Source organism: Primulina eburnea, unplaced genomic scaffold, assembly GCF_022965805.1.
Source record: "Primulina eburnea isolate SZY01 unplaced genomic scaffold, ASM2296580v1 ctg772, whole genome shotgun sequence".
Classification (NCBI taxonomy): Eukaryota; Viridiplantae; Streptophyta; class Magnoliopsida; order Lamiales; family Gesneriaceae; genus Primulina; species Primulina eburnea.
The window spans coordinates 32,905-53,935 of record NW_027331542.1 but is presented as its reverse complement, the minus strand read 5'-3'; the positions used below and the strand labels follow the sequence as shown (position 1 = coordinate 53,935).

The 21,031-nt window shown below is 35.7% G+C and overlaps 2 protein-coding genes and 1 long non-coding RNA gene across 7 annotated transcripts; 2 read left to right on the top strand and 1 right to left on the bottom strand.

Annotated features, from left to right (window-relative positions):
* Positions 1 to 2,333: 2,333 nt before the first annotated feature.
* On the top strand, positions 2,334 to 2,940 carry LOC140822319 (uncharacterized). Its single transcript, XR_012115944.1, has 3 exons — positions 2,334 to 2,579; positions 2,644 to 2,763; positions 2,837 to 2,940. It is a non-coding gene; the product is annotated as an uncharacterized lncRNA (long non-coding RNA).
* Positions 2,941 to 10,610: 7,670 nt separating this feature from the next.
* On the bottom strand, positions 10,611 to 11,112 carry LOC140822316 (uncharacterized). The gene is made up of 2 exons (XM_073183044.1): positions 10,707 to 11,112; positions 10,611 to 10,645 (listed from the first exon to the last, which is right to left on the bottom strand). Exons 1-2 carry the CDS (start codon positions 11,110 to 11,112, stop codon positions 10,611 to 10,613), a joined length of 441 nt encoding a protein of 146 aa, XP_073039145.1.
* Positions 11,113 to 13,859: 2,747 nt separating this feature from the next.
* Positions 13,860 to 20,536, top strand: LOC140822320 (uncharacterized). 5 transcript variants are annotated; one of them, XM_073183048.1, is made up of 5 exons: positions 13,860 to 14,136; positions 14,236 to 14,334; positions 14,468 to 14,509; positions 14,654 to 14,765; positions 16,558 to 17,103. In XM_073183048.1, the coding sequence occupies exons 2-5, from the start codon at positions 14,290 to 14,292 to the stop codon at positions 16,704 to 16,706; spliced, it is 348 nt and encodes a 115-aa protein (XP_073039149.1). In that variant the 5' UTR covers positions 13,860 to 14,136; positions 14,236 to 14,289; the 3' UTR covers positions 16,707 to 17,103. The 5 variants fall into 5 exon arrangements, with proteins under 5 accessions (XP_073039149.1, XP_073039148.1, XP_073039151.1 ...); XM_073183047.1 differs by having other exon boundaries at positions 13,870 to 14,136; positions 14,636 to 14,765; positions 16,558 to 17,095; XM_073183050.1 differs by lacking the exon at positions 16,558 to 17,103 and adding an exon at positions 18,450 to 18,540 and having other exon boundaries at positions 13,873 to 14,136; positions 14,636 to 14,765.
* The last annotated feature ends 495 nt before the right edge of the window (positions 20,537 to 21,031 follow it).

Below are 21,031 nucleotides of genomic sequence, written 5' to 3'. Positions count from 1 at the left end.
AACTTTCCAAGTGGTTATCATTCATCGAGAGGATAAGTCCGTGGTTATGATTGTACACCATTAGTCCTTATGACCCGGGATAATACTGAGGCTCTATATGCTAGGGTTGTGCTTTGACTCGTTTACCGGCTCCAGGAGAGTCATCAGGTGGCGAGGTTGGGTACGGTTGCGACACATATAGAAGCCAGTGCATTGTAGTCGGGGATTCACCGCTCACCTACGGGTGTGGATATCCTGTGTGATCTGATTAATTAATAGTTCATGGAATCTCTGGCCAGAGTATGAGATGTACGTTAGAGAAAGAGTTCTCAAATAGTACACGTGATGCCACTATTATAGTTATCACATTGTTATCGAACTAATATGCAACTCTCGATGAACCAATGGTTGCAGATTCGATCGGGATATATGAGATGAAGGGACCGTACTGTACGCTAATCATAATCGACTGGTTCTTGCAGGCACTAGCACTGATACCTAGGGGATCATGGGGCGATGCTACTAGACGCTCTTACCATGATCCGATGGGTGCAATCAGAAATGAGTTCTGACATTCTTGATCAAGGTGTTGATGAAAAGAATGTGGCTAATTAGGGTAAGCCCGAATAAGAATAAATATTATTCTGAATCACAAAGAGTTGTGAACCCACGGTCAGCTGTATCCCTGAACCATTGAAGGTCATACAAGCACTGGATCGTTTGTTCCCGTTGAGAGAATAAATTCAAGGAGTTGAACTTATATTATGATATAGTAAATTCAAGGAGTTGAATTTATGATAATTAAATTTTGAGAAAATAAATTCAAGGAGTTGAATTTATGAGATAGTAAATTCAAGAAGTTGAATTTATGAAATTTGGAGAGAATAAATTCAAAGAGTTGAATTTATAAAATTCGATAATTTAATTTATTAAACTCAAATGTTGGGTTTATTAAATATTAAATTTTGGAGGTGATAAATTCAAGTAGTTGAATTCATAATTTAAATATTAAATTCAAATGTTGAATTTATAATTGATTTAATTTATTAAACTCAAAAGTTGAGTTTATTAAATATTAAATTAAATATAGTGTGAGTATGTTTAATGGGCTTGTAGGAGTACAAGTCCAACATACTAAATAATTAAAGTTATCAATAGACTTTGATTAATTAATTAAACTAATTACTAGTCCAATTAATTAATCAAGCCCATTAATGTTAATTATGGAATTTAGGTTAAGGTTTTTGTTTTTAAAGAAATAAAAGGAAAAGAAAACCTAGCCTCCATTCTCACTCCAAAATGTGATTTACGAAAATCACATCTAAAATTCCTCAAAAAATTGTTTTGCCATTTTTCAAGAAAAGATATTTGAGTCTCTCTCAAATTTTAAATCTCCAACGAGAAATTTCTTCTAATTTTTCTAGTGCGAATTAGAAGAGGAACAAATCATCTAGTCGTGAACCTGATTAGAAGAAAGGAGTCCTTGAAGAAAGTTCGTAGGGAATTCATCAAGAGCTATCTCCGCTAATCCCGAAATAGTTGGAGCCGTGTGAATCGTTCACCAAAGGTATAAAATTCTAACGCCCTATGTTTGAATATGAAAACCATACGAGTGTCCAAATATTATTTTGTTTTTCAAAATAAAATAAAAATATTAAACTTCCGCTGCGTTTGGGCAAGTATAAAACCCGGGATCCAACACGGAGATCATGGATACTGCTCTCTATCTCGAAGAGCTCAGACGTGTTATCGATGTTGGAGTATGTTGTTTTTGTTTGGTCCCATATTTCTGCAGCAGTATCATACATCAGAAACCCTTCACCGATTTCAGTGGTCATGGAGCCGATTAGCCATGTCTTGACATTGTTGTTATTTTTCTTCCATACTCTATGGCTTGGATCATCTTCCTCTGGAGTTTGAATCATTCCAGTCAGGTAGTCGTCCTTGCCTTTACCACTCACAAACATCAAAACTGATCTGGACCATGATAAGTAGTTTTGGCCATTCAACAAGTGATGTGTGATGAAGCTGGTAAATGAGTCTGTCGCTGAAGGAGTAGGGATGACTGGTAAAGGTGAAGTGGCCATGATGTAAAGATGGTGCTATAGCTCTGATACCATGTAGAAAAGAAGAGAGTGAGGAATAATCACGTTATTCTTCTAATTGATCAAAACCAGTAAATATATATACAACCTAATCTCCTTAAAAGTAGGAGTTGTACCAAATCAAAAATAACAAACTAAGTAACAAGATAATCTTAAAACTAGGAAAACATTACATGCCTAATCTGTGAATAAATATCCTATAATTATTCCTAAACACATGGCAAGCTTCTAGATGTTCCACAACAAGTACCTGCAATCAATTGGATCTATTGCGACACAAGTTGTGTCGCATACTCCATCATAGGAAACCAGAAGACATTCAATTGATTTTTTTGAGGTGAAAGATCAGATAGGTCCGTTGATGTTCGATCGATTTGGTAGCTCTGCAATTCTCTGTCTTTGCGGAGTCTGCGACGATCAACAGATGAACCAGATGGTTTCTTCGCTCACCGCTGATGCCCATATACTCATGCTTGTCTGTCTCAACTCTAACGGGTATGTACGTTAACTTTCAACTAATATATATATGATGATTTCTGTATTTTCGTGTTTTTTGCAGATTTAAAGCCGTGTTGGAGTTTGTCGAGCGTCTCAGGACCCCAAAACAAATGTCTGATGTGCTATCCACCTTGCTACCCCTCATGGTCGTATCTTTCCCAAGCACGCAAAAGAAACTCAAGTATTTGTTGCAAAATTAATTCTTCCTTGTTTTTTTATAATATTTTACCATATTTCACTTGTGTTTTTCCCAGCCAATACTCGATGCTATAGCTGATATTTTTTCCGAAATGGCCACCGATCGATATGGACACCTCCTTCTTAGGGAACTCCTCCGATCATAAGTCTTTCTACTTGTTAAGATTGGAACTTGGACCTAACTCAACCCCAAAAGCTAGCTCAAGGGGGGAGGATTGTCCAAGCCAATATATGCCACTCAAAGGTTATTTATCCAATCGATGTGGGACAATTAACACACCCCTCTCACGCCCAGGAATGAACATCTGGAGCGTGGAGTTTACAAATGCCCTAATTATTGGCAGAACGGGTGGCCTAATTATAGGCAGTCCAACACATAACGGTGAAACCCGGGCTCTGATACCATGTTAAGATTGGAACTTGGACCTAACTCAACCATAAAAGCTAGCTCAAGGGGGGAGGATTGTCCAAGCCAATACATGCCACTCAAAGGTTATTTATCCAATCGATGTGGGACAATTAACACTACTGGAAAGCTGACCGAGTTGTATTCTGTCAAAACTAATAGCAGATGTATCATGATACATACGGGTACGTCGTACACACGCACTCTCTCAAGCTTGCTTGCATATAAAATCCAACATTTTTCTTGTTTCAGGTGTTGTGCGGTGCAGGATGTATGACGGATCTGGTTTTCTACACGTCCAAACGCAGCGGAAGATTTAAAATTTTTATTTTATTTTGAAAAACAAAATAATATTGCTTTGGACGTTCGTATGATTTAACAAATTAAACATGCATAGGATGTTAGAAATTATACCTTTGTGAATTAATCACGTTGACACCTACCGATCTGGTATTACAGATCTGGCTCTTGATGATTCCCTACGAACTTTCTTCAAAGAAATCCTTCTATCAAGTCCACGACTAGATAGTGTGTTCCTCTTTCAAATTGCACTAGAGAATGAGAAAGAGATTTTGCGTAGGAGGAAAAATTGAGAGACGGCTCAATATTTTCTCTCTTGAAAAGGGTTGGCCGTTTTTTCTTTTGGATGGAGGCACACGTAAGTGGTGTGTTGGTGGGCCAGGTCTCAGAGCTTTTCATATATTATTTATAATAAAATAATAACATAATTACATAATTAACATTAATGGGCTTGATTTAATTAATTGGGCTAGTCCAACTAGTTTAATTAATTTAATCAAAGCCCATCAAAACTTTAATTATTTATTACGTTGGACTTGTACTCCTACAAGCCCATTAAACATACTATCCACCAGTTTTTAATTAATTAATAAACTCAACTTTTGAACTTAATAAATTAAATACATTATAAATTAAACACTTGAATTTATTATTAAAATCAAAAATTCAACTCCTTGAATTTTTATCACCTCCAAAATTTAATATTTAATAAACCCAACATTTGAGTTTAATAAATTAAATTCTCAAATTTTATAAATTCAACTACTTGAATTTATTCTCTCAAAATTTAATTATCATAAATTCAACTCCTTGAATTTACTATATAATATAAATTCAACCTCTTGAATTTATTCTCTCAACGGGAACATACGATCCAGTACTTGTGTGACCCTCAATGGTTCAGGGATACAGCTAGCCGTGGGTTCACAACTCTTTGTGATTCAGAATAGCATTTATTCTTATTCGGGCTTACCCTAATTAGCCCCATTCTTTTCATCAACACCTTGATCAAGAATGTCAGAACTCATTTCTGATTGCACCCATCGGATCATGGTAAGAGGGTCTAGTAGCATCTCCCCATGATCCCCTAGGTATCACTGATAGTGCCTGCAAAACCAGTCGATTATGATTAGCGTACAGTACGGTCCCTTCATCTCATATATCCCGATCGAATCTGCAACCATTGGTTCATCGAGGGTTGCATAATAATTCGACAACTATGTGATAACTATAATAGTGGCATCGCGTGTACTATTTGAGAACTCCTTCTCCAATGTACATCTCGTACTCTGGCCAGAGATTCCATGCACTATTATTTCATTAGATCACATAGGATATCCACACCCATAGGTGAGCGGTGAATCCCCGACTACAATGTACTGGCTTCTATGTGTGTCGCAACTGCACCCAACCTCGCCACCTGATGACTCTCCTGGAGCCGGTAAACGAGTCAAAGCACAGCCCTAGCATATAGAGCCTCAGTGTTGTCCCGGGTCGTAAGGACTAATGGTGTACAACATAACCACGGACTTATCCTCTCGATGAATGATAACCACTTGGAAATTCCGAGGGAGGGTTGTTCGGTATAATCATCATATGACTACCCATCTGCATGTTTGGACATCTCTATGCCCTTACTAAGAAACGCAGTACACAAAATCACTGATGCTAGTCTCGAGCTCAAGCGACCTTTGTCCATGTTTTAGGCGGTTGAATTGACTAGGAACGAATTTAGATTATACAGTGTTTACAAACGAGTTTCAACATCGAATTACGATTCATTTGTATTAAAGTATAATCAAGGTCTTTATCTATGTTGTTCACATGGGTATACAGATAAAGAAACAACAAACTATGAAATAATGAATTATATTAAAATAAAGATTGTTTATTATACTTGAGTCAATAAAATCCCTAGCCAACAGTTGGCTTGCAGGGCATCTACTCTAACAATCTCCCACTTGCCCTAGAGCCAACTACCCATAAACTTTAATCCCATTGCTTCGCGATGCTTCTCAAACAATGGTCCTGGCAAGGGCTTCGTAAGTGGATCGGCAACGTTATCTGCAGAGGGGACTCTTTCGACTGTTATGTCTCCCCTTCCCACAATCTCCCGGATGATGTGGAATTTCCTCAGTACATGTTTGGATCGCTGATGAGACCTTGGTTCCTTTGCTTGCGCAACGGCACCAGTGTTGTCGCAGTACACCGGGACTGGATCAACTCCATTAGGGATAACGGCCAACTCTTGGACAAAATTCCTCATCCAAACTGCCTCTTTGGCTGCAGCAGATGCAGCAATGTATTCAGCTTCAGTGGTGGAATCCGCAACGGTGTCTTGCTTGGAACTTTTCCAAGAGACAGCCGCACCATTAAGCATGAATAAAAAACCAGAGGTCGATTTTGAATCATCTATATCACATTGAAAGCTAGAATCAGTGTAGCCTTCCAATTTTAATTCTCCACCCCCATAGACCATGAACAAATTCTTAGTCCTTCTCAAGTACTTAAGAATGTCTTTCACAGCCTTCTAATGCATTGGACCAGGGTTTGCTTGCTATCTGCTTGTAACACTCAAAGCATAAGCAATGTCAGGATGTGTCGATATCATACCATACATAATACTACCAATAGCCGACGCATATGGAATACGTGTCATCATCTCTATCTCTTCATCAGTTTTGGGACACATGGCTTTAGATAGAGTAATACCATGACACATTTGTAAGTATCCTCTCTTGGACTCTTGCATAGAGAATCGTTTTATAATGGTATCGATATATGTGGCTTGGGTGAGTCCCAGCATCCTTTTCGATCTATCTCTATAGATCTGTATTCCTAATACATAAGATGCTTCACCCATGTCCTTCATGGAGAATTTACTGGCCAACCATACTTTAGTTGATTGCAGTAATCCTACATCATTCCCAATGAGCAGGATATCATCAACATAAAGTAATAGGAATGTCACTGCACTCCCGCTAACTTTCTTGTACACACATGGTTCCTCAGGATTCTTTGCGAAACCAAACTCTTTGATAGTGCTATCAAATCTGAGGTTCCAACTCCTTGATGCCTGCTTGAGACCATATATTGATCTTTGAAGTTTGTATACCTTATGCTCACTTCCTACTGATGTGTATCCCTCGGGTTGAGACATATAAATTTCTTCTTTGATGTCTCCATTGAGGAATGCAGTCTTTACATCCATTTGCCATATCTCATAGTCATACCATGCGGCTATGGCTAGTAGAATTCTAATGGACTTAAACATAGCAACTGGTGAAAAATTTTTCTCATAGTCAACTCCTTGCCTTTGAGTATAACCTTTTGCAACCAGTCTTTCTTTGAAGGTCACTACCTTCCCATCCGCCCCAAGCTTTCTTTTGTAGATCCATTTGCATCCTATGGCAACGATTCCCTCAGGTGGATCCACTAATGTCCAGACTTGGTTCGAATACATTGAGTCCATTTCTGACTGCATGGCTTCAAGCCATTTGGTTGAATCAGTATCAGATATTGCTTCTTTGAAATTCATTGGATCACATCCAACACAAGACTCGTCATGATCTTGTTCATGAAGAAGCGTATATCTTGCAGGTGGTCTAATAACCCTATCAGACCTTCTAGAAGCTTGTACTTCAACTACTGGTTCTAGGGGATTAGGTTCAACTTATAAAGTTGAGGGAGTATCTTGAATTTCTTCAAGTTCTATCATCTTGCCTTTTCTATCTAATAGAAATTCCTTTTCCAAAAAGGTGGCATTTCTTGAAACAAACACTTTTGCTTCATTTGGATGATAGAAATAATATCCAACAGAATTCTTTGGATATCCTACAAAGTAGCACAAAGTTGATCTACTATCCAATTTGTCTCCCACTGTCTGCTTCACATAAGCAGGACATCCTCATATTCTCATGTAAGAATATTTGGGAGTTTTTCCCATCCATATCTCATATGGTGTTTTATCCACTGCTTTTGTATGGACATTATTCAACAACATTGCCGCAGTTTCAAGCGCAAAGCCCCAAAACGATATAGGCAATTCAGTGAATCCCATCATAGATCGAACCATGTCCATCAAGGTTCGATTTCTACGTTCAGAAACACCATTCAATTGTGGTGTTGCTGGTGGAGTCCACTGTGAGAGAATCTCATTCTCTTTTAGATAACCCAAAAATTCAGCACTTAAGTGTTAGAGTAGGTGCCCGTCGAGCCAAGTGTTGGCCGAGTGTTCACAATGAAACTCTATGTATAAGCAATCTTTATTTTAATAATATTTGAAATTATTGTTTTGGCAAATATTTATCTGTATACCCATGCTAGTTGCATAGATAAAGCCTTTGAATATACAAATAGTAGAAAGAATATGAGATGCTCATATGATGAGTATCATGAAACTCATATTTGGAATACTGTATATTCTAAACAGTTCCTAGTCGATTCAGCCGCCACTAAGAAGGATATAGGCCGCTAGAGCTCGAGACTAGTATCTGCGATGTGAGTACCATGTTTCATTGGTAGGGGACATTGTGATGTCCGACCATGCAGATAGGTGCTCCTGGTAGAGTGCACTGAACAACCCTCTATAAAGGACTTTCCAAGTGGTTCTCACTTATCGAGTGGAAAAGTCCTAGTTTATGCTTGTACACCATTAGTCCTTATGACCCGGGACAACATTGAGACTCTATGTGCTAAAATTACACTTTGACTTGTTTACCGACTCTCATGGGGTCATCAGGTGGCAAGGTTGGGTGTTCTGTCGAAACATATAGGAGTCGATGCATTGTAGTCGGGGATTCACTGCTTACCTTCGGGTATGGATATCCTATGTGTTATCATGTGTATGTAGGTTGAAATCTCTGATCAGAGTATGGTGGTAATTATGAAATGGGTTTCATATATTACATCATCAATGCAACTACGACATGACACATAGTATCGATTCATTGACAACTCTCGATAAACCAATGGTTGTCGAATCGGTCGGGACATATGAGTTGAAGGGACCGTACTGTACGCTAACCATAATTGAATGGTTCTTGCAGGCACTATCATTTGATACCTAAGGAATCATGTAAGCGATGCTGCTAGGCGTTTAACATGGTTGGTTGGGTACTATCAGACTTGACTTCTGACATTCTTGTTATCAAGGAGTTGATAAGTAAGATTGGAGCAATTGGGGTATGCTCATATAAGGACATGTTTAGTCCGAATCACATGGAGATGTGAACCCACGGCTAGTTGTATCAATGAACCATTGAGGGCCACACAAGTACTAGCTTTCTAGATCCCGTTGAGAAGAGAAATAGTTCAATGTGTTGAACGGCTTATAAAGGAGTTTATAAGCGTAAAGAAAAATTAGAAGTATGACTTCTATAAAGGAGAAATTAGTTCAATGTGTTGAACGGCTTATAAATGAGTTTATAAGCATAAAGGAAAAATAGAAGTATGACTTCTATGAGAGAAATGTAAATTTTAATTTATGGAAGTGTTCCTAAATTAAAAGTTGGCCAAACAAATAATGTATTTGAAAATTGTGATTTTCATAAACATTATTATGGACTAAATTAAATTAATTCAAGTGTTGAACTAAATAAACACTAGTGGGCCTAGTAGAGTCCAAATAATTAAATTAATTCAAGTCTTGAATTAATTAAACAATATTGGGTCTTGTAGAGCCCAATTAAAAATAATTATTAGACTAGTGGGCTTGAGTAAAATCAAGCAATGGTTAAATGGTCTCAAATGTTTTTGGGACATTTAAATAAAAGTCTATGGGCTTTGTAATTGTTACAAATCCAAATAGAAAGGCATGCTAGGGAGGTGAAAGGTTGGGAGATAACTTTTTGTATAACCAAGGCTTGGCATGCAACTTTTTTTACTTTAACTTTTCCCACAACCAAAAAAATGTCTCTCCTTCTCTCCTAGCATGAATAGTGGCCGAAAATACTATTCATCATCTCCAAAAATTTCTCTCATTTTCTTCTTCAAGTGTTGAGGAATGAAAAATACTTCTCTTTGAAAAATCCTCATATTTTTCTAGTGCAAAATATGAGGGGATCTATCTAGTTGGTGGTGGGCTTAATAGTTGAGCAAGGAGTGCTCAAAGGAAGCTTGAAGATAGTTTCTACCATTGAAGAGCTAAGGTGTTTACACCTTAGTTGGAGCCATACATCAATCCTTGCGACTGATAGGTATATCTCTCAAACACACTATGTATGACATTATTTGTTGTTTGTTGTATTTGCTACACAATATCTTGTAGGTGGCCGAAATTTCTTGTAAAAAAATTCGATTTTTAAACTTCCGTTGTGTTTCCGGTCACCGTAACCGATCCCCTTTCATTAAGTATTCTCCACCTCGATCAGATCGAAGTGCCTTAATACTTCTTTCTAGATGATTTTCTACTTCAGATCTGAATTCTTTGAACTTTTCAAATGCTTCAGATTTGTGTTTCATCAAATAAACGTACCCATACCTCGAATGATCATCAGTAAAGGTAATGAAGTAGGAATGCCCAAATTTTGTGCTAACACTTAGCGGGCCACAAACGTCCGTGTGGATCAAATCCAGTAGACCATGCGCACGTTCCACGTTTCCATTGAATGGAGTTTTAGTTATTTTTCTTTTTAGACAGGACTCACAAGTTGGTAGAGAATTTATTTCTGACAAGTCAAACATGCCTTCTCCCACTAGCTTGTGCATCCTTCTTTGGGAAATATGACCTAGTCTAGTGTGCCATATTTGTGCGAGATTTGGATCTTCTATTTTTCTTTTGTTTGTTGTTCTTTTTTTATTCGCTTGGACATTGTTTAATGGAATATCTTTAAATTTTAAGTTATAGAGATCGTTCGTTAATTCTCCAGTTCCAATCAAACATTCATTCTTGTATAAATTGCAAACACCTTTAGCAAAAACACAAGAATAACCATCCCTATCAAGCATAGAAATAGAAATAATGTTTTTAACCAATTCAGGAACAAATAAAACGTCTCTCAAAAACAACTTAAAATTATTGTCCAAAATTAAAGTAATGTCTCCAACGGCAGTGGCAGCAACTCTTGCTCCATTTCCTAGTCTTAGAAAGGTCTTACCATCTCTAAGCCTCCTGCTTCTTCCCATCACCTGCAAATCATTGCATATATGAGAACCACATCTGGTATCCAATACCCAAGAAGAGGAATTAATAGAAACATTAACTTCAATATAAAACATACCATGGCCAGAACGCTTCTGGGCTAGATACTCCTCGCAATTACGCCTCCAATGTCCAGGCTTTTTGCAGTGGAAACAGACATGCTCTGACTTGTCAGGCTTTGTGGGCTTTTTGTTGGGCTTGTTCTTCTTTGGAGGGGCAGAACGCTTCTTGCCTTTATTTGGGGCTCCCTTTTTCGTACCATACGAAGAACCCACTAGAAGAACAGGCTTTTCCTTTTTGATTGTGGCCTCATATTTAGTAAGCATATTGACCAACTCTTCAAGGGAGGCCTCAAGCTTGTTCATATTAAATTTAACCACAAATCCATCGAACGAGGCAGGCAAAGACAACAAGAGAATATCAGTCGAGAGCTCACCATGTATAACCAAATCGAGTCCCACCAACTTCTCAATGAGCCCAATCATCCTAACACCATGCTCATGGACCGAAGTCCCCTCTCGCAAGCGTGTAGTCATGAGTTCTTTAACTGTCGCATGTCTTTCTGAACGAGTTTGTACAGCATACAATTCTTTCAGATGAAGGTGAATGTCAGCAGCATTCACCGCCTCCTCGAACCTCCTCTGAAGTTCATTCGACATAGAAGCCAACATGTAGCTCTTAGCTTGGAGATCATGATCCCAATGTATCTCAAGCTTAGCTAATTCAGTCCTACTGATATCAGGAGCCGCCTCCTTAGGGGGCTTCTTATCAAGCACATACGCAATCTTTTCGGAGTTCAGAACAATCTTTAAGTTTCGAAACTAGTCATGATAGTTAGGGCCAGTTAATTTGTTTTGATCGAGAATGATTGAAAGCGGGTTACGAGTAGACATCGTAAATATACTGAAAATGAAAACAGATAAAGGTTACTGATAATTTTAAAAAATAATTCTAAGATATAAAATATGGATTTCATTTTATAAATTACCCTCCCACTATTTTGACATTTTCACCACCCTCTGATGAAAAAGGGAAATTGTATTTCCTTAGTAGGCACGTAGAGTCCAATGAGCCAATTATAATCCCGAATAATATCAGCCAATTATAATTTCTAAAAGCTAGAGTCCAATTGCATCCATATGCAACCTCCACGTGTTTTGCCTCACGTTTAATAAGGACCCAATAATATGACGTCGTTTATTTTCACGTGTCAAACAAACCCATCAATATTGAATTGTAGTGGACGGTCACCATGAGTTCCCCCAATAATATGAGCCGAAGTAATGGGAGTTCCACTCAATTCACATCATATGTCCGATGGAAGTCACAGCTTTCCGGCGTACAGGCCTCCCCAATAATATGAGCCCGATACTGTCCGCGGATAGCGATCAACATGCAACCATGGTTGATGGAAGGCAAAGAAAAATTAAACTCTTTTAATTTTTACTTTTTCGATTTGATATAAATGTTGAATCTTATTCAAAATGAGGGATTTTAATTTTAAAATTGTCTCATCATTTTAATTTAAAAATCGCGTGCCACGAGTTTGTATGCTTGCAGGATTCATGCAACTATATTATATAATAATAATAATATACATACATGCATACTACTATATATCACATATATCATAATATGACATTTAACAATAAATAAAGATGATCGATCGCCAACACTATTAGATCCATGTGAGCCATACATGGATCCAGATCCAAACCCTAGGTGAATGCAGGGATGCAAATGCAACTATTAATAGAGCTTCCAATATTTTGCATGTCTTCGTCTTGATCATCGGGCCCACCATCTTCCAGTCTTGATCTCTCACTATTTCTAATATTACATTTAAATAACCATGGCACATAAGGGATACATCTCATGGGGTGGGAACGGGCAATAAACCAGGCCTACTTTAATAATATCAAATATTAAAAAACGAATAAAACAGTAAAATATCCTAACATACACCTAACACATTGGTCAAGGCTCTCGATCATCCTTCATGCATTTAATATCAAATATTAACATCAATTCAATTAAACAACTTAATTAATTGATAAATCATATATCTAATAATTTATCACTAACCACCACAATTATTAAAAAATTTAATAAATTAAATAAACTCCTTTATTTAATTTCCAATTAAATCAATAATAATTGATTTATTGTAAAAACTCATTTTTACCATAAATAATTAAAATCATATTCTAATTATTTATTTTACAAGAAAATTATAAATTTTTCAAAATTTAATTTTCCAAAATAAAAATTGAACCAATTTTCAAAAATATCAATTTTACCCAAAATTTTGAAAAATCAGAAAATTGCACCTTGGGCCAAAAAAATTCAAGCCCACCAATCAGAACGCTTCCCGAGACGATCCCGGACAGTCGGGCAGTGGCAGCAACCTGTGCGCGCAGCGTGCGGACGCTCCACACGCTGCGCCGCGTTGTGCGCCGCGCAAGGCGGCGCACAGTCCGCACGCTGCGCCGCTCCGTGCGCGCACGCCGCGCGCAACGCTCTGCACGCTGCGCGCGGTCTGCCCAGAACAATTCCGGGCAGATCGCGAATTTTTTTTTTTCCCCGAAAAATTTAATTTTATGGTGCATCAATATTTCTGAAAATTTTCTTGTGTGGTTAGAAATAAATTATTCAATATAATTTAAATCATACGATTCAGAAAACCTGGCTCTGATACCACTGCGGATCTGGTTTTCTACACGCCCAAACGCAGCGGAAGATTTAAAATTTTTATTTTATTTTGAAAAACAAAAAAATATTTCTTTGGACGTTCGTATGATTTAACAAATTAAACATGCATAGGATGTTAGAAATTATACCTTTGTGAATTAATCACGTGGACACCAACCGATCCGATATTACAGATCCGGCTCTTGATGATTCCCTACGAACTTTCTTCAAAGAAATCTTTCTATCAAGTCCACGACTAGATAGTGTGTTCCTCTTTCAAATTGCACTAGAGAATGAGAAAGAGATTTTGCGTAGGAGGAAAAATTGAGAGACGGCTCAATATTTTCTCTCTTGAAAAGGGTTGGCCGTTTTTTTCTTTTGGATGGAGGCACATGTAAGTGGTGTGTTGGTGGGCTAGGTCTTGGAGCTTTTCATATATTATTGATAATAAAATAATAACCTAATTACATAATTAACATTAATGAGCTTGATTTAATTAATTGAATCTATTTATAAGAAGATTTGAGTGGGTAGAGACACTTGGATTTTGCCAAGATAGCCAAATGTCATCCTTTTATAAAATTGTTTCCAATTTGGTTTAGATAGCCAAGTGTCATCCTTTTATAACAACGGAAAAACCATTACAAATAAAAACAGGATTGTTATTAATCAGGAAACGGGTCACCGGAAAGTGGCCGGAACCCGTGCTGAAAAATTTGGATCTATTTTGTGTGGATGCCCCCTTTCCCTGCCAGGGGAAATCTGACGTTGAAGGGATATTTGATCCTCCATATTTTGAGTGGTTAGAGTTCAATAAGGTCTGTTTTTTGAGTAATCTTTTGCATTTTTAGGCTTTTCTGATGCTGTTTCACTTGGGTTTTGGATTATCCATTGTTTTTTTTTTGTCTGAATTTCAGGAGTTTTCAGAATATCAGAATTTTGATGAGTGTCTTGCTTATATCGAGGAATGCATGATTAAACATGGGCCTTTTGACGGTCTTCTTGGTTTCTCGCATGTATCTTTACTTCTATTAATCTCTAATATGTTCATCTTTTATGTTTTGAGTAAAGATGAAAAATATGGTAAAATGAAGTAACATGATCTTGTTGGCTTTATGGCATCATCTGATTTGGTTTTAAACAATTCAGGGAGCAATTTTATCAGCTGCATTGCCTGGATTACAAGCTAATGTAAGTAAATTTTCCTCGTCTTAGGCCACGCTTCATACCGGGATTTGTTAAGGAGAATTGGTGGGATAAAGAAGATTATTGTTTTTTTTATTTAATTTGCTGGTATGGACTGATATTGTTTTGCAGGGTGTTTGTCTTACAAAGGTACCGAAGATAAAATTTGTGGTAATAATTTGGGGAGCTAAGTTCAGGAATCCGTCAGTGGTTGAAAAGGCATATTCATCTCTAATCCAATGCCCATCTGTTCACTTCTTAGGTAATCCAATATAATTCTCTGTTTTCTTGCTTGTTGCTGAGTATTCTTTTCTTGCCTTGGATGATTTTGCCAACAAACGAAACAAGTCAAATATTTAATGTGAACTTTTCTATAAGTTAAGAGTAAAATGATAAGTCGTTTTCTCTGCCATTCTCGTAAGCTGTAACGATCAATAATGAACCCGTGACATTGCCATTCAATGGACAACAGCATACCAGAGGAATAACTAAAATATTAATCTTTTGAATTTGGAAAAAAGAATATTTTAATTAATCGAAGACTGTGCCTACTGTTCGTCCGTGAAAGCACAATAAAAAAACAAAATTAACTCTATGTGCCGACGAAGTACTGCGGCAATAAAGATGAGTTTGAAAATTTGGTCCTGCATTTGTCTAGTTTGTTTGTAAATTTAGTAATTTCTTTATGTTATTTTCACTTTTCATTAGTCAGGTCTTTTAGGATAGGTATCATCTAATTTTTTGGAATAAAATGTGTTACTACTTTGTCATATTAATCTTGGTAATTTTTTGGAAAACAGATGGGTTGTAAAAACAAAACAAAAAAAGATTATAGGACAAATCAGCGACTTTATAAAATAAAATCAGTCGCGTAGGCAAGGACCGAAAAGAAAAGTCTTAATAATAACCGGAGGATAAAAAAGCAATATCGGGAGAATATAAAACCAACGAGTGAAGGAAGGAGATAAAGACAAGGTCTGGTGTGTTAATGTGACCCTTCACCACAAAAAGGGGCCTAGGAAGGATAAAAGTTTGGATGAAATGTCAATCTGTTGACATTAACTTTTTAGTTGTAAAAAATTTTAGACATGCTCAATGTCGATTATTATATATTTAAATAAGATATTTATATAGATAACAAGATTGATCAGTAAAATTTTCATTCGGGATAGGCTGTATTTTAAAAAAATAATAATAATAGAGTTTTTTTAAGACGTACGATTGATTTCAGGATCTTTTTTATTTGGTGAAAAAACAATTTTTTTTATAAAAAGACGTTTATAAAATTTTAATAACAAAACACTTATTTAACACAAAACTGATAAGAGGAATCTTTATTATTTTTCCATGTCCCATCACATGTCAAAATCAGAATTCTTTTTATTTTCTCATTTTAAAGTTTCTATTGGCTGCACAAATGTCATTGGAAATATGCAGTCTTTTCTTATTGTGTGGAAATTCACTTTCAGCACCTGCTGGTGAAGCTTAATTTCTTTTTTGTTATCAAATCTGATTATTGTGTTCCTGTCACATATGTTTCTTTATTTAATTGAATCCAATTCAAGTGTATAAGCAAGCTTTCGCCACGTATTGTTGAAGAACGCTTGGTAAAAAGTGAAAAGATCGATGATCGGATAATATATTTGAAAGCTCATACTATTTTTTTTTTCTATTTTGTTTATCTGGTATAATCATGTTTCTTATTTTCTGTTTCAAATTGTTTCTTCTAATTCTAATTTTTGTTTGCTCGAAAGATATGTTTGAAAGATCATTATGTTTTTTTTTTATTTCGTTGATCTCTTTTTTACAATCTATTTTTGTTAGTAAATGAGTATTTTAACTTCTGAAAGATTATTAAAGAAAAATATATTTCTTTTCAATTTTCTTTCAATCAGCACCAAATCCACCATTCATCAAGAAGATGATTCACATATTTTCTACTATTATTTTCTTAATTTTAAGCATTATTGTAGTTTTTATGAGATTTTCATTGTTTTTAGATTAAAAAAACTTATTTCTAAGAACGATAAGTTGATTTGATCAGTTTCCTGTAGAGACACCAAAAACTATAAGTAAAGCAAGTGGTAGTGGATCCAGTGGAAGTGAGATGCATCCATGCGGCTTGCCAGTTGTGGGGATCATGGAAAGAGATTCCAAGATTTCCGTATTGATAGATCTTGAAAGTTGTCATATCCCTAGCTGAAGAGTATCAAATCTGGATTGTCATATAGTCGACGCTCTAAGAGGATTGGTGTACTGCAGTAGAGATATACCAATTAATGCATATGTAGACATCAATCGTGTCCCCGAAAATCATACAAAAACAACAACAAAACGGAATTACATTGTCACACGTTGAGCACATAAGTATGCATGTTTTCATATTCATTTTTCGTTATTTTTTATGTTGATTTTAATTTGATGATCATCATTTCTTTAAATGCGGCATACCACAAAATGTTACAGGACTTTGGAATTTGGGCCCAAAAAAACCAACCTCCCTTTAATTTGTTGATCATATCGGGCGACACGGGTTTTTGGCCTATAGTGAAAACTTTTAGATATTATAAATATAATATTATGGCATGTCGTCCTTCCAAGTACATAAACTATCATCCAGCAAATACTGTCATGTGCTGGAATTAGTTAGTGATAGGAAATTTGTTTCCTGTCCAAATAGAATTATACTAGAAAAATTCTATTTGGAAAGGGAACAAATTTCTTATCACTAACTAATTCCAGCACATGACAGTATTTGCTAGATGATAGTTTCTATACTTGGAAGGACGACATGCCATCATAATATTATATTTATAATATCTAAAACTTTTCATTGTAGGCCAAAAACCCGTGTCGCTCGATATGATCAGCAAATTAACTGGAGGTTCGTTTTTTTGGGCTCAAGTCGCAAAGTCTTCCAACATTTTGTGGTCTGCCGCATCTTTCTCCGTATCAAAGAAATAACAGCCACCAAATTAAAATCAATATATTTATATATACATATATATATATGAAAATAAAAGTACATATGTGCTCAATGTGTGACAATGTAATTCCGCTTTGTTGTAATGCCTTTGTATGTGTTTTGGACATACTTTTGGCGTCCTCATATGCATTGATGGTTATATCTCTGCTACTGTACCTCAATTCTCTAAGAACCTTAACTATGTGACAACTCAAACTTGATATGTTTTTGCTGGGGACATGGCAGTTTTCAAAGTCTATCCATACAGAAATTTTGGCATCTTTCTCCTCGATTCCCGCAAGTGACAAACCGCTTGGATGCTTCTCACTGCGGCTAGATTTGTTGCTTGGATGCTTCTCACTGTGACTAGATCCACTGCCACTTGCTCTGCTCATGGTTACTTGTGACTCTACGGGAAATAGATCAAATCGTAATAATGAACATAATCAAGATCTTATTGATCTTGAAACTAAGTTTTTTTAAAAAAACTTAGTTCCAAGATCAATAAGTTTTTGATTATGTTCATTATTACGATTTGATCAATTTCCCGTAGAGTCACAAGAAACCATGAGCATAGCAAGTGACAGTGGATCTAGTCGTAGTGAGAAGCATCCAAGCGGCAAATCTAGTCGTAATGAAAAGAATCCAAGCGGTTTGCCACTTGCGGGGATCGAGGAGCAAGACGCCAAAATTTCTGTATGGATAGACCTTGAAAACTGCCCTGTCCCCGGCAAAAACATATCAAGTTTGAGTTGTCACATATTCAAGGTTCTTAGAGAATTGAGGTACAATAACAGAGATATAACCATCAATGCATATGCGGAGTCAAAAGTATGTCTAAAACACATGCAAAAGCATTACAACAAAGCGGAATTACATTGTCACACATTGAGCACATATGTACTCATATTTTCATATATATATATATATATATATATATATATTGATTTTAATTTGGTGGCTGTTATTCCTTTGATACAGCGAAAGATGCGGCAAACCACAAAATGTTGGAGGACTTTGCGACTAGAGCCCAAAAAAAACAAACCTCCCGTTAATTTGCTCATCGTATGGGCGATACTGGTTTTGGTCTACAATGAAAACTTTGATGAAATATAAATATAATATTATGATTGTATGTGGTTATTCCAAGTTCCGAATGTATCCTCTAGCAAACGCCATCATCTGCTGGAATCAGTTGGTGATCGGAAATTTGTACCATGCTCAAATATATTTTTTCTAATAAATTTGTTGTAATATTTACCTTTACTTCTTGAAATTTTCGGTTAAATTTCATTGTTTTGAATGAATTTTGCCATTCAATACAATGGAATCATCATTTCAATTCCCAAGTATTGAATGACAAAATTCATATTGAAGTTCAAGACAGCTAAATTAATCGCTTTCAAGAATTAAATGTAAATATTACAACAAATTTACTAGTATAATTCTGTTTGGACATGGTGCAAATTTCCTGCACTAACTGATTCCAGCACATGACAGTATTTGTTGGAGGATAGTTTCGTATTAAGAAGAACGACATGCAATCATAATATTATATTTATAATAACTCAAAGTTTCCATTGTAGGCCAAAAACCCGTGTCGCCCGATATGAATAGCAAATTAACTGGAGGTTTGTTTTTTTGGGCCGAAATTCCAAAGTAATCCAACATTTTGTGGTCTGCCGCATTTAAAGAAATGATGACCATCAAGTTAAAATTAACATAAAAAATAACGAAAAATGAATATGAAAATATGTATACTTATGTGCTTTCAACGTGTGACAATGTAATTCTGCTTTGTTATAGTGTTTTTGTATGATTTTCGAGGATACGATTGATGTCTGCATATGCATAGATGAATATATCTCTGCTGCAGTACACCAATCCTCTTAGAGCGTCGACTATGTGACAACGCAGATTTGATACTCTTCGGCTACGACATGACAACTTTCAAGCTCTATCCATACAGAAATCTTGGCATCTCTTTCCATGATCTTCGCAACTGGCAAGCCACATGAATGCATCTCACTTCCACTAGATCCACTACCACTTGCTTTACTCATAGTTTTTTGTGTCTCTGCACGGAAGTTAAATATGCAATTACTAACAAAAATATATTGTAAAGAAAGAAATCAACGAAATAAAAAATAAAGAACATGTTGATCTTTAAAACATATTTTTCGAACCAACAAAAACAGATTTAGAAGAAATAATATGCAACAGAAAACAAAAAACATGGTTATAACAGATTAACAAAATAGAGAAAAAGAACAGAATTAGCTTTCAAATATATTATCCGATCATCGATCTTTTCATTTTTTACCTTGCGTATCTTCTTTAATCTGTGGCGAAAGTTTTCCGCTCATGCACTTGAGTTGGATTCAATTAAATAAAGAATCACATGTGATAGGACTTTGATAACAAAGAAGCTTCACCAGTGGGTACTGAAAAATGAACACATTAAGAGAAGATTGCATATTTCCAACGCAGCAAATGAGAAATTTAAAGGGAGAAAATGGAGAGAGTTCTGATTTTGACAAAAAAAAAAAGAAAGATTCCTGGAAATCCATCTTATGAGTTTTGGGTGAAACAAGTTTTTTGGTTATTAATATTTTCTTAACGTCTTTTTTATGAAAAATATTGTTTTCACCAAATAAGAAAGATTCCTGAGAACAATTTTTTTTCATAAAAAATCGTTTATATCAACTCATGTGATATATGCAAAGATCCAATTGTCTTTCTTAATTGATCTTTGATGAAATCATTCGTGGAATCTACTCATGTGATAAGAAAAATTGTCTTTATCTCTTTCTTAAATAAAATTGTTAAGATAATCGATAAAATTTTAGTTTTGAAAATTTTACTGAATAATGAAAAGTGAAAATAATATAAAAAATATTAAATTTACAAGCAAACTAAAAAAATGTAGTATCAAATTTTCAACCTCATTTTTTTCATAATGAATGGCAGAGTAAATTGATTATTAAAGCTTGCCCATGCACTTGAGTTGGATTCGATTAAATAAAGAATCACATGTGACAGAAACACAATGATCAGACTTTGATGGAACGTAACAAAGAAGAAATTGTGAACATGTATTATCTCGTTCCTATCACATGAGTAGTTTGACATGTACAATAATAGATCATTGCCAGAGCCTCCGTCGGTCGAAGATATCAATTCCATGTTCATCGACATTGTTGGTAGGGTGAATCTTTAGAGGGTTTATGGCATCGGCTCAGTCACAACCATGGTTAACAATTGCGATCGCGGAGGTCAACGTTCCAGTTTTCATGACATTTCGTGGAACAGTCACGACACGAATATGTTTATAAAATTATTATAAATTGAAAATATTTAAAAATATGTAAATCAAAATAAATATCATTTAAATAGATTATTTGATGAAAACAAGATAGTAAATATATTTTTTAAATTTTATTAACACTTTATTGAATCACGAGACATATCTTTGTTATATATTGAAATTTTCACAACCCTCTCAAGTTTGAAATATACTATTGATAAAGTTTTGGTTTCTAATCAATTAAATTTTTGAAAAT

Excerpts from the sequence above, each read along its gene's own strand:
- LOC140822320 (XM_073183047.1), top strand. The coding sequence starts at position 14,290 with ATGATTAAACATGGGCCTTTTGACGGTCTTCTTGGTTTCTCGCAT. Across the intron at positions 14,510-14,635 it reads TGCCTGGATTACAAGCTAAT|GGTGTTTGTCTTACAAAGGT; the intron begins GTAAGTAAATTT and ends ATTGTTTTGCAG. Across the intron at positions 14,766-16,557 it reads CCCATCTGTTCACTTCTTAG|AGACACCAAAAACTATAAGT; the intron begins GTAATCCAATAT and ends AGTTTCCTGTAG.
- LOC140822316 (XM_073183044.1), bottom strand. The coding sequence starts at position 11,112 with ATGATTGGGCTCATTGAGAAGTTGGTGGGACTCGATTTGGTTATACAT. Across the intron at positions 10,646-10,706 it reads CCAGAAGCGTTCTGGCCATG|ATGTGGTTCTCATATATGCA; the intron begins GTATGTTTTATA and ends ATTGGATACCAG.